Source organism: Thermobia domestica, chromosome 18, assembly GCF_964235325.1.
Source record: "Thermobia domestica chromosome 18, izTheDome1.hap1.1, whole genome shotgun sequence".
NCBI lineage: Eukaryota > Metazoa > Arthropoda > Insecta > Zygentoma > Lepismatidae > Thermobia > Thermobia domestica.
The window spans coordinates 54,418,059-54,438,054 of NC_137471.1; the positions used below are offsets into that span (position 1 = coordinate 54,418,059).

The following is a 19,996-nucleotide window of genomic DNA, read 5'->3' on the forward strand; positions in this document are numbered from 1 at the left end:
AATTTGTACTGTAAGCTTAATTACACAGAAATTTGAAGTTTGGATTGTATGCATAATTGTATGGAAAATTTTACACTTTTCCCTTTACGTTGGTCTGCTTACTTTGATTCGAAATTTCATCCTTTTTTCCATTGAAAAATATTGATAATTCAACAAGGAAATAATTATACTATGATAATTAATTGAAATTCATCGTAATTTGACACATTGCAAACAGCAGTGTGGTAATTGAAGTTGAAGAAAGAAGGAAATTCCCATTCACCTCTGAACACTTTCCAGGAACCTCGTTCCATTTCGCTTTCTAGACGGAGGAGGGAACTTGGAAATGGTATCAAACCTTCATGTGTAATTACAAAAATTAAATTTATAAACAAATAAGAAATCATCAGTTTATCAGGCTTTAATTGATAATTTATTCACAAAATCCCCTATCAAAGGCGTGGTAGATGAAGTTTCTGTTCTACATGGGTCGACATTGCCAACTGACATGGTCGATATGGAAAAGATGTTGTATGGTGATAGAGAGATGATACTTCTTGTTGAGTATATCAAACCTGACCAAGAAAAATCGTTATCAGACTTAAGTCTAACAAGTAGATTGTCGATGAGAAGTAGCAGAAATCGGGTAGAAGTATTATCAATTTCCACGACAGAGTGCGAATAGGTATTCCCCTTATGAATTTACAGATGACTGATATTAGAAATAGACTAAGTGCTCAAACAATGTCTAAGTTGTTGTTCATCAATGTTAATGGTCCACCGCTAGACATGCTCAAAGTAGATGAGCTAGTTATTTCTTGGCTGAAGGATGGACATCATTTCACTGTGGATGATTTACCGCCAAAAAGTTACCAACAGGAAATAAATCCGATTTCAGATTTGTTTTAAGGTGGAAAATTACGAGTTACGAAAAATGTATAGTTGTACTAGTAATGGCTTATTTGTGTTATTCAACTTTGTACCTAATTTTTAGTAACTCACTTCTTTGCTTTAGGTAAACTACTCTGAATAAATATTCATAATAATTGCAATTATGCATATTTGTAACGTAAATTTAACATGGTGTTTTAGTGATTACACAAATTACAATTATGAGCATACTTTATGGAAATGCTCTCACAGAGGGTACCTGAGCACCTTTATACACTGATTTTCCAAGTCTTTTGTGAAAAAAAAAAAAAATACTGTGAACTGAGAAACCATAACCTTTTCCATATTGTACTGGGGTATTTTCCTGTGAATAGAAGTTTCTTTTGGAATGCGTTCAGAAATTAACACTTGCAAGAATACTCTCTTAGTATAAGTATATTTTAGGCACACACTAGTTTCCCCCCACCTCGAACTGTTTCAATTTCCTCACTGACAAACACTTTACCATCTTATATCGTAAAGGTCAGATCCACTGTTATTGTAACAGAGTGGTGCTTGAGCGATTGACTAGAATTTCAAACTCCGATTAGTGACAATTTAACAGTCTTGTTTTATTACAAGTGTAAACTCTTTAGTCAGTTCAGAAGAGGCCGTGGATCGTGTTCAGAATTGATGACGATGGATTTTGGTGAGTCAGAGTAGGTCAAACTGTATGAGAGTGGTGCATGGTGGGTGGTGGGTCAGAGTGGGTCACGGTGGGTCACAGTGGTTCATGCTGGGTGGTGGGTCAGAGTGGGTCACGGTGTGTGGTGGGTCATGGTGGGTGGTGGGTCACGGTGGGTCGTGGGTCAAGTTTTCATTGACCCACGCCAACTCTGCCATAGACCACAAATACTGTTTCTAGACTTATATAAGTACAGAAAGACAAAGGTTATTTTTTTCAAATGGGAAGGCAGGCAAGTGACACATCAATTAACATTGTTTTTTGCAGGGGAGTGCAGTCCCGCAAGCACAAATGCGTTATCATGTCCTGTTCTAAAGTTATGACGCCCCAAAGTCCCACCTACAGGATGTGCTCCACATGTTGCCCGTCCATTGCAACACACAACCGGAGTCTCTTAATTCAGTCCTCCTGAAACCGTAACAACACAGCGGGGGTGATGCTATCGCAGGCGTCCAAAATACGTCCCTGTAGGTATGCAACATTCCGAACATTTTAGTTGTCCCCATTAAAAAACAAGGGAGTGAGGTCTGTCTACCGGACTGGCCTCTCCACAGGGCCTCGGCGACCGATCCAACGCCAGGAAAATGCAGATCCAAGCATTCCCGCACAGGCACCGCATAGTGCGGTGGAACACTACCTTGCTAAAAATATCGCGGCAAGGTGACATCAGGGTAGAGAAGCAAGGAAACACCAACTTCTGCAACATGTCCAGATATCGGACACCATTTAGAGTACCAGGAATAAATAAGGGTCCTGTGATCGACGTCTTCCATATACCATACCACACCATGATATGAACAAGGGTAACCCTCTTGCAGGATTGATCGCATGTGGTTTTGCATCGACCAATATCGCATGTTCTGGCGATTCACTTCCCCATCCAAATAAAAGTTTGCTTCGTCTGTGAAGAGAACGCTGGCTGGGAAATGCGGATCTCGGTCATATTGTGACAAAGCCTAATTGGCGAATTCCATGCGCCGGTCTGGATCATCCTCTGAAAGATTGTAGGTAAGCTGCATCTTGAAGGAATGTCACTTGTACGTATGGAGAATCCTCATCACAGAAGCACGTGGTACGCCTGTTATCGCTGATAGTTGTCTTGTGCTGCGCTTCGGACTTTTCACACTCGCAGCAAGCACCATTGTGGATGTCTTCTCATCTGTTGCGGTTCGTGGGGGACCTGACCGTGGTTTGTCGGCAACATTACCAGTTACATTGAATTTCCAAATGAGGTAGCTAACGGTGTTATGGCTTATTGCAGGTCTTTCGGTGTGGCGCGCGTTGAAGTCCTGGGCAATTGCACGACTGCTTCTTTCCCCAGACATTAGGATGATCCCAATTCTTTCCTCCTTCGTCAGTGCCCTCTCGCTCTATCTGCAACGAAAAGAAAACCTGTCAAATTTGGGGCATCACGTCTTTCTTGCAGCGTTACAGCCATGTCGCTCTCCCAGCAAGGAAACAGAAAGCCGTCAACTTTGGGGCGTCATAACTTTGGAACGGGACATGATAACGCATTTCTGCAGGACTGCATTCCCCTAAAAAAAAAAAAAAAAAAAAAAAAAAAAAAAAAAAAAAAAAAAAGTTAATTGATGTGTGACATGCCTACCTTCACATTTGAAAAAAATAACCTGAATCCAAGATGGCCGCCATTCACCACGCATGCATCAATCGGTAGCTCTTTTACCCAAGTCCGCCCTCCGCTAGTCAGATTTGCTTTAATCATGTTTGTTTCCAAAATAATCCACTGTACTAAGACTTATGGACCACCCTGTACACATTTTGAAGTTAAAGCATTTTTCTTACGTTTGAAATGCTTCCAAATGTTCGACCTCACCATTTTTTACGTATGTCTATTACCTTACGATATCAACAAACGTATCACTGAACTGTGAATGTGAAAAATGGAATGAAATCTTTACGGTCAACGATTATGCCGGCTAGGCTATAGAGACGGTGACGATGAGAAATGAAATGAAATGATGGAATTAAGAAAATCTGAGGAAACGGGAGAACCTCGAGAAAACCCAGGCACACGGTGTTTGTCCACCATAAAATTCACTTGCTGCGAGCTGGGATCGAACCAAGGACCCCATTCACTAAAAGTGAACGCTCTACCATGAGCCACCATGGTCATGTGAATGTGAAACCTTAAGTTCTCTTAACTACTGTCAGGGGTCTGCCCTCAGGCACACGCATAATCCGGAAATCCCCAAACACATGCATGATCAGAGATTTAGGGATTGATCGATTCGGTATTCCTGGAAGCATACGCATAATCGGGAATTTCCCGGTGTGTACGCATGATTCCGAAGTTCCCAGGTAAACAGAAAAAATACGCGATTAAACAAGTGTTCAATGGATGTAGCAGGAAACAATGTTTCTTCCCTGATTTGCTCGATGTTTGCTCTTCTATCCATGGTTGAGTATCGTTTCTAGAGCATTACTTCATTCGCTTGTTTTCATATAGCATTTTTTTTTCTGGTAAAAGCCAAATCAATGGGTTGCATTTTACCCTATCATTCAGTTTTCAATAAGAGAACAAAAAGTCTTCCCTATGCTCATTCAATTGAGAAACGTCCTTGGAAATAATCAGATAAAAAAAATCTAGAGCTGTCCCCTAAGTAAAGCCGTGGACTCAGAACCGCTTGTTATCTTTTAATCATCGTTTTTCTTTCAAGATCTCAATGAACATTCTCCAAGGAAGCTATTCTTTGTCACGTATAAAAGATAACAAAAAATCACTAACTAGTTCATTTTAAAAGCATTGATTCTGAGGCAGTCAGGTACATAAAGGAACAAAAGCAACAATTATATATATAGGCCTACAACAAGTAAATATTCATTCTTTGGTATGTGAGACAGAACCTAAAATGGGATCTGAGGTTTATATTACCCCGGTTAACACTTTTCTATAATCATACCCCATGGAATTGGTGGATACATAGATCATCATACAAAATCAAATTTCTCCTGACGGGAAACAAATGCATGGATAATGATGTGTTCATTAACCCTACAATCAATCAATCAAGAATCATTAAACATGACAAACTCATTCTCGCCTCCAAGGAATAACTTATAGGAGCTTGTGTGTAGCGACAAGAATACACAAAAAAGCAAAAAAGTCATTATAACTGCTTTGTCGATTTTTTTTACAAAATTTGCGTTTTAGCTTGCAATTAGTAAAGCACATACAATTGCTTCTTCCAACTTTTGCGTAGCGTGGCAGTCCGCAAAATTTTGCGAAGACTGGAATGGAATCGAGACATTTTCTCATTATACCCTGCATTTTACTTTAATGCAGTCTTCTTCAGAAATCGGGGATGTACCAATCGATTCCTCGCAACAAATTACGTAGGAATATGTCAATAAAAAATGAACAAAATAAGTCAGGTAAACCAGATTTAATTCTGATACTGCCTTCCTTTGTTAACAATGGAGCCAGAAGGCAACGTCTCGAGAACAAAGTCGATTCCATGCTTAATAGTTTATCATTTGACGGTAACCAACTAACTTACACGACCTTTTATTTAAGCCAGCAAACACGCACGTCCTATTGTTGTCTGAATAATTGAGTATGATACACAATTAAAAAAATATTTATTTTTATATATCCCTCTCTCCTCCCCATATTGCGGGGCACGGCATGATAAAAATTAACCCAGACCCGAATGTTATGTATCTTGAAAATTTGATCGAGATCGGTTGGGTGGTTAAAGAATTAAGTTCTATTTATTTTTATATATTAATCTCTCCTTCCATTTCCCCTCCTCTAGGTTCTACCGTCAAAGTGAAAATAGGAAAAAAAAAAAAAAAAAAAAACTTTCCAGGCTCGAAGGTCATGTATGTTGAAAATTTGATCGAGATCGGTCAGGTGGTTCAAGAGTTATTAAGGTTCTACCGTCAAAGGGATATGATAAAAACCACCCCATGTCCGAACCTTATCTATATTGAAAGTTTGATCGAGATCGGTCGGATGGTTCAAGAGTTATTAAGTTTTATTCATTTTCATATATTTACCCTCCTTCCCTCCTCAGTGTTCGAAAAAAAAAAAACAGAGATGCTATGTTTTATTACGATTCTATTTCGACATACCGCCTATCCAAATGTTGAGTGTATGTTGCCTATAAAAATTGCATTTCTAGTTACATAATAACTCAAAACCATGGAAGAGCTTACAGGTTACGAAGGGGGGAGGTTACAGGTTACAACTCTTTGAGTATTAAAAAAAATATCTGTTATGTTGTATTATAGATAATTATACACGAACATTTTTTTTTAAAAAACTAGTTTTTATATTAACAATTTGTAAACAATTTCCTGCTGTAGAACCCTTGAACCCCTACTCGACTAAGGGGTATTCCAGACCCTCGGAAGGTCCATTCCCCACAGTAGACAACATCTAAATGCACCTATGCTCAAAACACGGTACTTATATGCATTAAAGCAAGACACACACATACATATAAGAGAAACAATTTAGTATGGTACAACAAAGTATAAACTAGGTTAATTTCTTTATAAACACCTTATTTTTGAAACAAAAATTAGCACAAAATGTAACAAAAATGTCAGTGTTACCAATTTAGAAATTATTTTGTTGATCGAGATTGATCGTTTGGATTATAATGTTAGACCTAAGTATATGGGACCATTTTGAAACAATGTAGTATGGTGATTTTGAATGCGGAGATTTTCCCTATATCTAGGATTACAACAGTGAAAGTTTCCTTTATTGGCAAAGAATGAATTAAGATTCTAGCACGTGAAAATTAATAACTGTAATACATAAAGACATGGCAATGATAATATTTGTGGTCTTATAAAAAGTGGTTTACATGGCTGGTTTACTCTCGCATTGGCTAATATTCTAACTTTTTTTTTTTTTTTTTTTTTTGAATACGGAAGATTAATTTACTTCTTGAATCATTTCCCCAGAAGATAAGCCCATAAATTAACAAAGATTGAAAGATACAAAAATAATGCTTCTACAGCTATATATATATATATATATATATATATATATATATATATATATATATATATATATATATATATATATATATATATATATATATATATATATATATATATATATATATATAAATTAAATAACTTTTAAGGCATAGAAAACATTATTAAGTTTTTGTGCTAACGACATTATGTGGGTATCCCAAGTAAGGGATCTAAGAAAGAAAAAATTAAGAAATTTATTGAAGTTGCATAGGCCTACTTTAAGTCAGAATTCATGATTGATACATTTATGTCATGAGTATGTTTGTTTCGTAATAAATTTTCAATAGATTAATAATACTGAACAGATCGTATCCAAAATTCCGTATCACATTTTTAACAAAATTCTGTGGACAGTAACTAAATGCAATAAATACGAGAAACTGCTACGCGTATGCCTATTTTACCGCTTCGCCTAATACCGCTTCGTATTTTCGTTGCGTTGACGCAATCTATAACGGAAAGTGCCCGTTAGCCCAATGTTTGATTTCCGTGACAGTGAATAGCAATGCGACGAGGTACGGAGCGAAATAGATGCAGATTCACAACAGAACTCCGTAACTGAACAAAAGAACATCGTCACGATTACGAAGGAGTTTTGTTGGAGGGAGGTTGACAGGTTAATTTAAAGACTTCAAATTTTCTAAATTATGGTATGTTCTACACAATTTTTGAAATTTTAACCGAGTAGATATTCATTTTTCGGGTATTATTTAGTTTCTCCCCCAAATCACTTGGTAGCGATCATGGTTAATTATTTGTAACTGTGACGAGTATAAATAAGTGTTGTGCATAAATCATTAACTAACGTCTGCTAGGTGGCCATTTAAAGCACGAATGCTATCGAACTGAGTCAGGGCAGAGCGGTAGCGAGGATACTAAATGCCATTCGATACGAGTTTCAATAGTACTTGCCATGGTTTCATACTAGTAACAATGCATCTGTAAACATAAACTACAGGTCCTGTACACTGTGGAGAATTATACTGCCGGTGGAAAATAGGGCATATATTCCGAAGTTGGGCGTCCTTTCGTCAAGTTTTTTCACTGTTATCTCCTTTCCACACTTTCTGCAATTTGTTATTAGGTTCATTAATCCGTGCTCTTCACAAACTTTTAAAAGATTTTGCTCATTATCAATGTATTCCTTCACAAATGTTAAAATTGCTAGTTCATTGCCCTTGTACATTCGCCATGTTGGTAACATAAATGCTAGTTTCTTTCCCACAATGCAACTGTTCGGTTACCTTGCGCCAAGTAGTTCCCTCCGCTCGCCATATAGTCCCATGTTTATAACCGCTTATATATAACAAATAAACATATTTTTCGAGACTCTTATATATTATCAAGCACACAAACGATCAAATTATCCATATATTTCCTGTAAATTTTAAAAATTTCGCTGGAAACGGACGCCCAACTTTGGAATTTAACCCGAAAATAGGGCATTACTGCTGTATCGCCGGACCAATTTGAGGTAATAGTATACATGAGAACCCCCTAATCTGTTTCTTCTGTGTTCTATTACCACTTCTACATGAAATACCATAAATTTTCTAAGTAGTGCAATAGTAAGAAGTATCCATGTGCACAAGATATGCGTTAAATTCCCCTCTCCACCACACACATAGTCATAGATAAAGTACAAGGGCACTACACATGCAGATATAATGTACAGGTATGTTCTTTTTTATTTTCGTGTCAGTCGATAAGTAAATAAAAGTCGTTTTGTTACCCCCTTTGTAAGTTCGTACATACCAGGGTGGAAAAAAATCATGATTTTTTTTAAAAAAAATCATTTTTGATGATTTTTTTTATTTAAATCGATTTTTTTGATTTAAATCAAATCTTTCTCCTCGTATAATACAAGTCGCGAATTAAAAAAAAAAAACATTGGGAATTAGTATTAAATGTTAATTATGCCATTTAAGTGAAAGTATTGGGATTGAATTTTAAATAATCCCCAATCCTTAACCTATATCAATCCCAAACAATGTTTTTTTAACAATTTTAAATTATAGCTTTTTTTTTTTTTTTTTTTTTTTTTTGTAAATTATAGACTTTCAGTCAAGCATCATTCCTATTTATCCTAGGATCATGGTTCATACCTCCTTCTTTTCAGAATAGAACAGCCTTTAAAACGATAACATTCACATTTTCCTTATCTTGTCCCTGAAGCGGAAAATTTTGAGAGAAGTCGGGATTTTTGCTTATTTTTTTTTTTTCAAATTTTGATCTCCTCTGGACTCTCCTATGTTAACGCACAGATCTCAAAATTAACTGGGAAATACTAAGGGTGTACTAAATGTGTGTACAAAATTTCAAGCTTCTATCTTGAATAGTAAGGGCGGGAAAAATATTTAACAATGAGCTAAGAACATCCCCACAATACCCTAGATGATCCGGATGTAATATAAAAGTTTCCTCAGGCATCTCTATTCTAGAATCATGATTTGTACATTATTCTCTTCAGAATAAAACAGAGTTTCAAACGGTACCATTCAAATGTCTCCATTGTGTAGGCTATCTGGGCCTGGAAAATCACGAGAAAAGGGATTTTCTGTTAAGAAATATCCCATTTTCTTTACTTTTTACCCCTCTGTACCGCCTCTCTTTAAAGGCAAAGATCTGAAACAAATCTGAAAAATACTAAGGGGTGCAGTAAATGAGTGTCCAAAATTTCAAATTTCTAGATGCAAAAGTAAGCCCGCGAAAAATAATATCCCCAAATACCCCAGATTCCCGTATAAACAGGATCTCAGGTAACAGTTTCCTGAGACATTCCTATTTATCCTAAGATCATAATTCGTACATCATTCTCTTGAGAATAGAACAGCCTTTCAGATGGTACCATTCATATGTGTCCATTTTAGGTGGGAAAATCGCGAAGAAAGCTATTTTTATTTAAAATATCTTTTTTTTTTTTTTTTTACATTTTTCCCCTCTGGACCCCCCTGTTTTCACGCAGAGATCTGAAATCATCTGAAAAATACTAAGGATGAACTGAACGAGTGTGCAGAATTTGTCTTCTGAATGCAAAATATAGGCCCGCCAAAAAATAATAAAAATAGGCACAACAGAAAATATATTTTTTAAATTTATGACGTCAACACATCCTATGTCTTGACGCAGAGAGGCGTGAAAGCATATGTAACATGCTCTACAATGCCTTCGAGAAAACGAAGTAAAAAGCTTTATTGGTACCTTTTTAATCGAATAATGGAGACTTTACCCTAGCGTTAAGGAAAAAGTACAGCAACGCGCATCAAAGTGACACTTTTTTTCCCACAAAAGTTACTGATATTTGGCAGGGGCATATTTTAAAGGAAATTGTAACTAGCTTGCGGTACGAGATACATAAATTTTGCCCAAAGTTACTGATATTTGGCAGGGGCATATTTTAAAGGAAATTGTAACTAGCTTGCGGTACGAAATACATAAATTTTGCCCAAATTTATAAAATGAAAAAAAAAAAAAATCGGGAGGGGATAGGACACTTCTAAATACGCCCTATTATCTGGGAACAAATATATAGACGCGCACACAAAAGAATCTTCGTCTTAAATGTCGATGGTGATTTCCCCGTTGGAATAGTTAACGATTTACAATATAAACCCTATGTTACGAAGAGAAGAAAACAGGATTGCCCTGTTACCCGTTCAAAACGGGATTTCCCCTATCATCCTCTGCATGACACTTGTTTTCATACTATGCTGTACATACTGTACATTTGAGTCTCATTGTTTTATGATTATCATCTTCCATAATCGAAATAACAGAACAGAAACAGGACTTTACTTATTTTCATTTTAAATTATTTCGGAATTTGATTTAAATCAACGATTTTTATTTAAAAAATCAAGTGATTTAAATCTTGATTTAAATCAGACTGATTTAAATCAATCCACCCTGGTACATACTCAATGAATAATCCCTAAAAGTATGAGCGTCCTGCTCCTTCGGGAACTGATACAGCTTCATGTATAGTATAGCCCAATTTGAAAATGAAAAAGGTACCAAAATGTACTGCACTCGGTTATATTTGGTTGGATTGCATTACGTTACGTTAGATTACGTTGTTAGGCGTGTAGTTCTACTATACGGATCCATAATATAATGAATAGTAGTAGGAACGGGTTAGAAGCCCCGCAGGGGTTTGTTGGGTTCTGTTCTCGACATGAAATGGGCAATTTAAAGACTTGTCGAAATTTTTCTGTGCATTTTACAGTCTATGGATTCGTATAATAAAATAGGTACACTTCTCCGCGAAATAGTCCCTCCGCCTACTATTCCCCTTACCTGACTTTCACTCATTCTTCCTCACAAACTTAAATTCTCCAATTGATCCGGTAAATTTCCTGAAACTTATCGGACGATACAGCTGTTTACCTGAAAATAGCACTAATAGATCCATATTTCATATGGAGTCATTTAGGCACTTGTTCCGTGCTGCTCCTGATTTTCTACAAAAAGCGTAGTAACAGTTACGAAACTAAAAATCGTAAATTGTTAGGATCCCTTTAAAAGGGTATAATAGGCCGGATCGGGTTATCTTAGGGTAGGTCTTTACTTTGGCCATTTCATCATTTTTTTTTCGGTTCTTCGGGGGAAGGTTCTAGATTACTGGTCCCCCATGTAGATTAGTAGCTGGGTAGGTTTCTTTCTGTACTAAAGTTTATACATTTAACTTATACAGTATTGCCGAGCGAGCGTTAGCGAGTGAAGGCGGGTTAGAGCCCCGCAGGGCACGTAGTTTTCTGTCTTTATTACTGCTCAATGGGAAGGGGGACCAGTAATCTAGAACCTTGCCGTTCTTCGATTCAGTGATCTGATCTTTCGGTTTCGGTTTTGAGAACTTACCTGTTAGCCCATACATGTATACAGGTTACTAGGTAGGTTGGTTCCTTTCTGAATAAAATTTTAATATTTAGTTCACATTGTATTGCCGAACGAGCGTGAGCGAGTGAAGGCGGGTTAGAGCCCCACAGGACATGTTGTTTTCTGTCTTCGCTACGAGTCGGCTCATTGAGCTATTCATTGAATGAAATGGCCAAAGTAAATACTTGTCTAACTTAGTGTTAGGGGAGTTTGGACCTATTTTGTTAAGAATATAGAGTGTACTTTCTTGTCTTTGCGTAAGGATAGTTTCGTCCATTTCTAGCGAAATTTTGAAAATTTACCAGGAAGAAATGGATAATTTGCTCATTTGTGTGTTTGACGTAAGGAGAGCGGAAATTGTGTTTACTTTTCTATATAAGCGGTGGGTTCACTCGTGCAGATGGTTTTACCAAATAGAAATTTTATAGGTAAAATACGACGTGAAACATTTTTCGTGAAGGAATGAGAGTGTAAATATAAGTAATAACTGTCAGTGCACAGTATATTGAAATGAATTTTGAGTGATAGTGAAAATATTGTATGTGTAAGTGTTTTCTTTGTTTATGCGTATACCCTCCGTCGCTGGTACGCCTGCTCCGCACAAGCTATCGCTATAGCTCGGGCCTCCTTTTCTGCGCTCCTGCCCTTACTCGGTTAGATGGCGTTCATGCCTTTTTGGGCCACCTAGCACAAGTTGGGTCGTATTTTATGCTTTGTAATTTTTATACCATATATCCACACTATGTTTACTGAGCCCTCCTGGAGTCAATCTGCAAGTAGTAATGGAGCTCCTTATTTAGTACATGCACTGCTAAAAGATATTTAAAGCTCTAAGCTAACCTGAAAATATAAGAAATGTGTCAAAATTTGGTAGAACCTTCTGCTCGAGTAATGCCTAAGCGGTTATAAACATGGAGCTGTTTGACGAGCGGAGGGAACTACTTTGCGTAATGTAGCTGCATGGTTGAATTTTGGGAACGTAACGAGCATTTGTTCTCTGAACATGGCTACAGGTGTACAGACACGCTCCAGTTGGTATCCTTAGGCAGAGACAAGAAATTATTTTACTAAGTTAATTTTAATAAAATAGATTCAAACTTTCCCAACCCTAAGCTACCCGGACCCTATCCTACTTATTCCTATCTTACTCTACTCGGCTAATGTTCCGCAGATGGTGGTCCCGGATAAGACACACATGAACTTGTTTTCAACGTTGTATTACTACGTAGCCTGTTGTTATTTAGTTCGCTCCAACCGTTAAGTGTTTCAAACTACACACTACTCAGAAAATACTAAAACAGTTAATCCTTGCAGTATTACGTAAATTAGGGGCCGCGGTGACTCAGTGGTAGAGCGTTCACCTCTGGTGCTTGGAGTCCCGGGTTCGATCCCAGCCCCCGCCAAGTGAACTTTGTGGTGGACAAACACCGCGTGCGTGGGTTTTCTCGGGGTTCTCCCGTTTCCTCCCACTTTCTTCATTCCACCATTTCACTCATTACTCATTATCACCGTCTCCTTTAGCCTAACCGGCATAAGTGTGGGACGTAAAACTCAAAAATTCATTTCATTCATTATTACGTAAATTAACTTTTAGAGGGAATAAATTAACTTTAACTTATCCTAAACACAGGACCACCACCTAGAGGCCAAGTTACGTGACTTACGACAAAGTAAACAATTTCAAACTATTAACTAACCAAAATACCACTTGCATAAAATGATTTCTTCCAATAATCACATTATAAAATGATAGTGGGAGGAAAGACCCAAAGCGTATGTTATTTTAGAATATATGTTATTAGAAGAAATCCTTCAATGCACGTGGAATTTTGGTTATTAATTTCAAATAATTTATTCTGTCATAATTCACCCAACTTGCCCTAAAAGACAAAATTATCCATAACATCAGATAATGCGAAACAATATACCCATTGCAAACAAAAGAATTTCAAAGAATACCACACTGTATGACTCAGGAAACATTTTGTAAACCCATGAAACCAAAACACACATGAATCAAAAAATAGAACAATTAAAGAAACTATAATAAAACTAAATAAAATGTAACAGAACACACGAAGTGTAAAGCGTATATTGACGTGTATAAATACTAGTGGTGGGCACAAAAACCGGTTTTCAGTTTCAGAAATCGGTTTTCGCCGAAATAGTTTTGTGTTTTCCAAAACAGTTTTCACCAAAACTGGTTTTGGAGAAAACTGAAACCGGTTTTGCCCATCCCTAATGAAATACTTCGACAAATTCTCACAATACAGTCACAACCCACGTCTACCGCAAACAATTTAACATCGACTCCGAATACGAATACGAATCAATATAATTTCGAATAAAATAAAAACCAAACTAAGATCAAATTTAAGTAAAATCAAAGAAATGACAAAGGAACTTCATTTATCTAAAATTATATTTAATGAAATCATTATTACTTTATGTATAAGACAATAGACCTACGCATGACTAGTTGGTAATGATATATTTCAACGATAAAGAGTCCAAAAACTGGAAGGAAAGAACACAGAAAAGAATAAACCAAAACAACGTACTTAAAATATATTTCATTAGTTTTATAAAGGGGAATCTGTGTTCTAGAACCTTCCCAGTGAATGGACATAATTTCAGCCTCCAAGTCTTAAAACATATTACAGTGAAACCTCTGAATTACGGACACCAATGGGACGGGAATTTTTGTCCGTTACAGAGAGGTTACAAAAATTTTTTCAACGGTAATTGTATGCAGTGATATACAGTAAATACATTATGTATGAACGTAAATACGTAAAATTCAATATGAAAATACTCTATTTAGTACGTATTTGAATTACTGGGACGGATGAAGGAGAAATTCATTTCTGTTAAATAATATTATTGTTGGGGAATGTATTAATATGTTCGTATACTGCAAATGATAATGCGTGTATGGTAAGTTTCTTAAGGACATGTCATCACCCTGTAAAAAATCCATTAATTCACTTACCGCCTATATTAAAAGTAAAAATAGCTTTAAAAAGTATGCAATATTATTATTAAATACTGAAAATGTGGAGAAGAAACTCACAAAATTTCTTGGGGAAAAGTCTGCAGTAGTTCTCTGCTGTGTGCATCCTATGGACACTAGTTTCTGTTCGAAATTTGCTTGCAACTGTTGGATCAATTGGAGAACTTCTATTTCACCGCGATTAATGGCAAATTTCTTTAATTGTTCAACTGCTTGAGGCACCAATTTGTACAAAAGAAAAAAAAATCTTTTCCAAAAAAGTAAGAGAGAAAACATTGCTCGTTGAAAAATGTTATCGCAAAATAAACAATGTTTCTTTTGTTATCTATGAAATTGTCGGGAAAGATGCAAGGCCCAGAGGAAAAAGCACTAAATTTGTTAGGGAAGGAAAGATCCGCATAGAATTCTTGACCATACGACTAATGCAGCATGAGTGTTAGTGCTTATTGAAGATTTTCTAGGATTTCCACCAGAAAGCAGTTTATTCCGGTCAGAAAAAAGGAAGCATTTCAAGTTCAGCTTGAAGTTGTTCTGTTTGATGATAGATACACTTGTGGAGAAAAGACTTTTCTCTCTACTGTCATATATCGCAGAACCAAGAATAATTCCTGTCCGTTATGAAGAGGTTATTGAGACGTTTGGGGGTAAAAAAGGACTGTCCGCGTCCGTATCTGAGAGTGTCCGTAAAAGGGAGGGTTTTGTTCCGTAAGAGAACATATATTTTTGCCGGGACAAAAAAATCTGTCCGTATTATAGAGGTGTCCGTTAAGGGAGGTTTCACTGTAGTGCTTTTCAGAATATTTGACATTTTTTTCTTTTGCTACAGGACAAAAACACAATAAAGGTTAATTTAGTGCCTTCTGATTTGCGTGTGGGAGCGCGGGATGAAATTCACGATCCCTGGCCACATGAGTTGGTGATTGACAACATCGTGACAACATCGGGTTTTCTTGGGTTTCTTTCGTTTCGTCTTACATACTGTGAATCTACAGTTTTAAGTTTCATATTGTGTTACTTTTCATACTGTCTTTCATACTGATTTTTACACTGTATTAAAAAAAAGTATTTTTTTCATTGGTATGACCACTATTGCTTCTTAATCGTTGCAAACAATTTTATAACTTGAAATTTTAAAATATCATTCAATTCTTTCGGCAAAGCAAACATGCATACAAATTACCTACAGTGTGTTTTAAAAGTACAAGATATTTATTTGTTCGTTCGTTATTTAGTGATCTTCCTTCGTAGTGAAAGGTTGGATAGTTTTCCAAAAAGGAAGTGTATTTTTAAAATCTTGAGTCCTATATCTTATTGCAATTGTTTTCTATTTTTAAAATAAAATGAAAAATAAGCATAATAATTTATTACGGGGAAATAGGGACGTACGCAGGGGGTGGGTCCTGGGGGTCCGGACCCCCCCGAAATCCGGACTTTTTAAATATTTTAGTCTATTTTTGGGGGCAATTTTACCATATAATTTAGCCTGAAATTGTGTTCGGACCCCCGAAAAGCTTTGGACCCCTCCCAAAATAAATTCCTGCGTACGTCCCTGCGGGGAAATACCAGTGATCAAACTTTGTTCTCCGTGAGAAAGATATCAGTAATCACAGAAAAAAATGCTACGGTATTTTATATTTACAAATAATAATAATAATTCTATAAGTGTGCCGCGAGAATTCACGTTACACCTGTAGTGTGCCGCAAGTTGAAAAAGGTTGGGATACGCTGACATAGACAAATGACAAACACGTTTAGTTCATTTTCTTTTAATGCAGGATAGAATTTTAAGACGTGAGAAAAGCTGCTTGTGGCTGTTGAGAAAAGTATCAGTTAACACCGAGTAGTTCCGTTAATAGCACATTAAATATTGGACTCCGTAAATAGAAGCATGTGCTTACGAACAAAGATACTACAAACATATTGATCACCAAAAGAAATGAAAGCACTTGGTCTAACAGTCCATGTGGGGGTCTGAGCCGCTTCAACGCCATCTGTAAGCGACCTGTTGAACTACGTTCAGCCTAGAAATGAGGACGTTATCAGCGCGCTGTGTCTCCCTGTCACTAAGGGGGCGTATCAGGAGCTTTCTAGACCGTCACGTCTTTTATTCACGTGACTCCCCAGTTTGCCTCACGACGCTGGGTGGACACCGAAAATTGGGAAGCACCGGCTGGGAATCGAACCTGGGACCACGCTCTAACCACTTGACTACGGTGCCCCGTACTTCTTGATCACTCACACGTAAAACACGGAAGTTGAACATATTGTTCCGTTCGTTTTTATTCGTTTTTCATCTTTGTCTTCTGAAGGTGTATACTTTTTATTCAGTTATTAGCATACATTACGTATCTGACCTAATGATTTTTTTTTTTTTTTTTTCATTTCAGTTCCGAAATCAGTATGATAGCGATGTCACCGTGTGGAGTCCCCAGGGACGATTACACCAGGTAAGTTATTGCTACTACAGTTGTACGTCCACAGTTACCAAAAATTCGCAACAGTTAAGTTGCTTTTTGGTCAGTAATTTTTGTACGAATCATCCAGCAAACAAGAAATTATATAGTCCTATATATTAAAGGAAAAATGCTAAATGAGCCAATTTAGTGTTGTAGCTGAAGAGCAGAAGAAGTAAAATAGATGTGCGTTGTTAACTAGTAATATAAAACGGAAAATTTGTCCATCTTTATTAAGAATTAGGTGCGAAGAATAAGATTATCGCAAAGAATTGAAAGATCTGAAAGCTATACAACCTGCAACACAGCAAAACGTTTGAGTTGGTTGCTTCACAGAGAATATGGTACACTGTACATAGGCATAACTTTTAAATTTGACGTACCCCGAGAAAACGTTTTGATATTGCGATTAGATTGGTGGAAGATGTATCTGCGTGTAATATTTGGTGGCTCTGGGTGATTCCTTCCTCTGCGGAAGGAGAAACCTTAAAAATGCGTCCAGTTTAGCAAATATTAGACGTCAGTGACGAGTGTCAGAGACCACCGAAATGCGAATCACAAAAAATGAGAAATAAGATATGATTGTTCTGATTAAAGTTTTTTGTATATAGCCAAAATCAGCGAAAATGAAATAATAGCCTAAAATAAAACTATGGTTATTGGTTATCACTGATAAAATATATCTTAATGATGCTATACTAGTAAGCCCAAATCAATATACATTCACAGGACTTTATGATTTCTCAAGAACAAATTAATAACTATACATGTCAGTTCAAATTAATTGCTAGCTTCATGGCCCCGCAGTGGTCATTTTCGATCACTTTTAAGCTGCGCCGTCCTCCTTCTCTAAGCTCCCTCTTCTAAGCTGCACCGTCAAAGTGAAATGATACAAAACCATCCCAAGTCCGAACCTCATCTATGTTGAAAATTTGATCGAGGTCGGTCCGGTGGTTCGAGAGGTATGAAGTTACAAACATAGTTACTTTCATTTTCATTTGTATAGATAAAATAATATTTGACAAGTTGTTATATATATATAAGATACATGAAGTTGCTTCTGCTTTGTTTTGTAGGTGGAGTACGCTATGGAAGCAGTGAAGTTGGGTTCAGCCACTGTAGGTCTGAAAAATAAGACTCATGCGGTGCTCATAGCTCTGAAGAGAGCGTCGTCTGAGCTCTCAGCGTATCAGAAGAAAATAATGCCCATTGATGACCATATGGGGATTTCGATCTCTGGACTTACAGCTGATGGTCGAATTCTCAGGTTCGTATAGTGAATCAAAGGATTTCTATGTAGAATATTTACTCTTCTGTTCATTTCCTTTTCCCGTTTTATGATGTAATGCATATAGCCATCCTTTCTAGACCTTTTTCAGGGTGTCCGGAATGTGATTGGCGGTTTTTAAAAGTGTATAATTTTAATATGGTCAGAGATACGGAGGGGAAAAAAATATTTTAAGGAGAATTCAAGAATGCTATTACTTACAAGTCATTCTAACTCAGTGTAACTCTTACAATATCTAGCCAGAACTCAATCTCCTCCATGTATTCTGTAACATCTGAGGTGTTACTGAAGCAGTCGCATTCCTAATACGGTTCTTCGGTTCTTTAAGGTTACGCACCTTTTCACCAGAATACACAAGGTCTTTCACATACTCCAACAGGAAGAAGTCCAGGGGGGCAACATCACGAGAGCGTGGAGGCCACCTAATTGGCTTATCACGGCCTATCCAACGGCCAGGAAATTCAGTATCAAGGTACTCCCTCACTTGTAGGCTCATGTGGCGGGGCACCATCCAATTGGAATATCACTTGGGGTTGCAAATGTAACTGGGGAACAGCAAAGTGTTGAAGCATGTCTAAGAAAACATTTCATGTTATGGTTTGCACTATGAGAAAGAAGGGGCCTATAACTGCATTATGTGTTAAAGCACACCAAACATTCAGTTTGGCATTGTCTCTATAGAGCGTCCCACTCTTAGATTGCAGTACAGAGTAAATGGAGCGCGCTGTTGCCACGTTTCTTCCGCCGTATGTTTTCTTTCGAAGAAAGAACAAGAAAGACAGAAAGAATGATGAGTCTATAAATAAATCCTTCTTAAATTCATATATTTTCAACTCTTTTGTCATTCCAATCGCGCAAATTCATTTAGAACGGCGAATTGGATGGTACGAAATAACAGTCTAACAATTGTGTGTTAGAAGTTTTTTTTTTTTTTTTTTTTAATGATGGTTTATAAATCGATGCAATAAAATTTTGATGGAAGCAATACGAAAGAACATATGAAACGAATCGAGAGAACATATGAAACGAATAGAAAACATATGATTGAAATAAATGGCAGGCTAAACAGTTCCACACACAAATTTCCTGTACCGATTGTGCGGCAAACTAAGGAATAGCAATGGGTAAGATACTGCTACTGAATTTGGATAAGAGTGAAAACTGGAGTAGGGTGATAGTGATAAGTGACGAGAAAATGTGACGTACGAGAACGCTCATTCGTCTGTGTAAGCAAAATATCCGCTAATCCAATTCCGTTTGTCAAACAAGTTACATCATAAACTATTTTGTGAAGGCGGCTTCTCCCCACTTCCGATGTTTTAAGACTGTATCATGAAGGACATGCTAGAGGGTATGGTGGCAGGAAAAAGAGGGAGGGGACGAAAAGAGACTACAATTACTGGACGATATCAAAATAGAAAAAACATACGTGAAGACGAAGAGGTTAACCGAAGACCGTGGATCGTGGAAGCTTCTGAGTTGCAGCAAGTGGTCTGCCAATAAAATATGATGATGATGATGATTATGACAAATGCAATGGTGAATAGGAACTGAACCTCCCTAGTTTCTATACTCACTTCTGACACCTCAGACACACAATGTCAGTCTGGAAACAGAAGAAGAAACCCCATTATGTCCGTTCTAAACAAACGCGCAAGTTGTGACTTTAAATCACGTATAGTGACAGCCAAAAAGATACAGATCGTTGGGCGAGGAAACAAAACCAAACAAAATTATCAAACCCTGCTTCTTAAAGA

General features: G+C 37.0%; 1 protein-coding gene across 1 annotated transcript in view; it reads left to right on the plus strand.

Annotated features, from left to right (window-relative positions):
- Positions 1 to 7,133: 7,133 nt before the first annotated feature.
- LOC145675785 (proteasome subunit alpha type-1-like) overlaps positions 7,134 to 19,996 on the plus strand; it is a 29,180-nt gene continuing 16,317 nt past the window's right edge. The window contains exons 1-3 of the mRNA XM_081746484.1: positions 7,134 to 7,260; positions 16,886 to 16,945; positions 18,028 to 18,218. Coding sequence (XP_081602610.1) covers positions 7,258 to 7,260; positions 16,886 to 16,945; positions 18,028 to 18,218 — 254 coding nt within the window. The 5' untranslated portion in view covers positions 7,134 to 7,257. The remainder of the gene's footprint in view (positions 7,261 to 16,885; positions 16,946 to 18,027; positions 18,219 to 19,996) is intronic.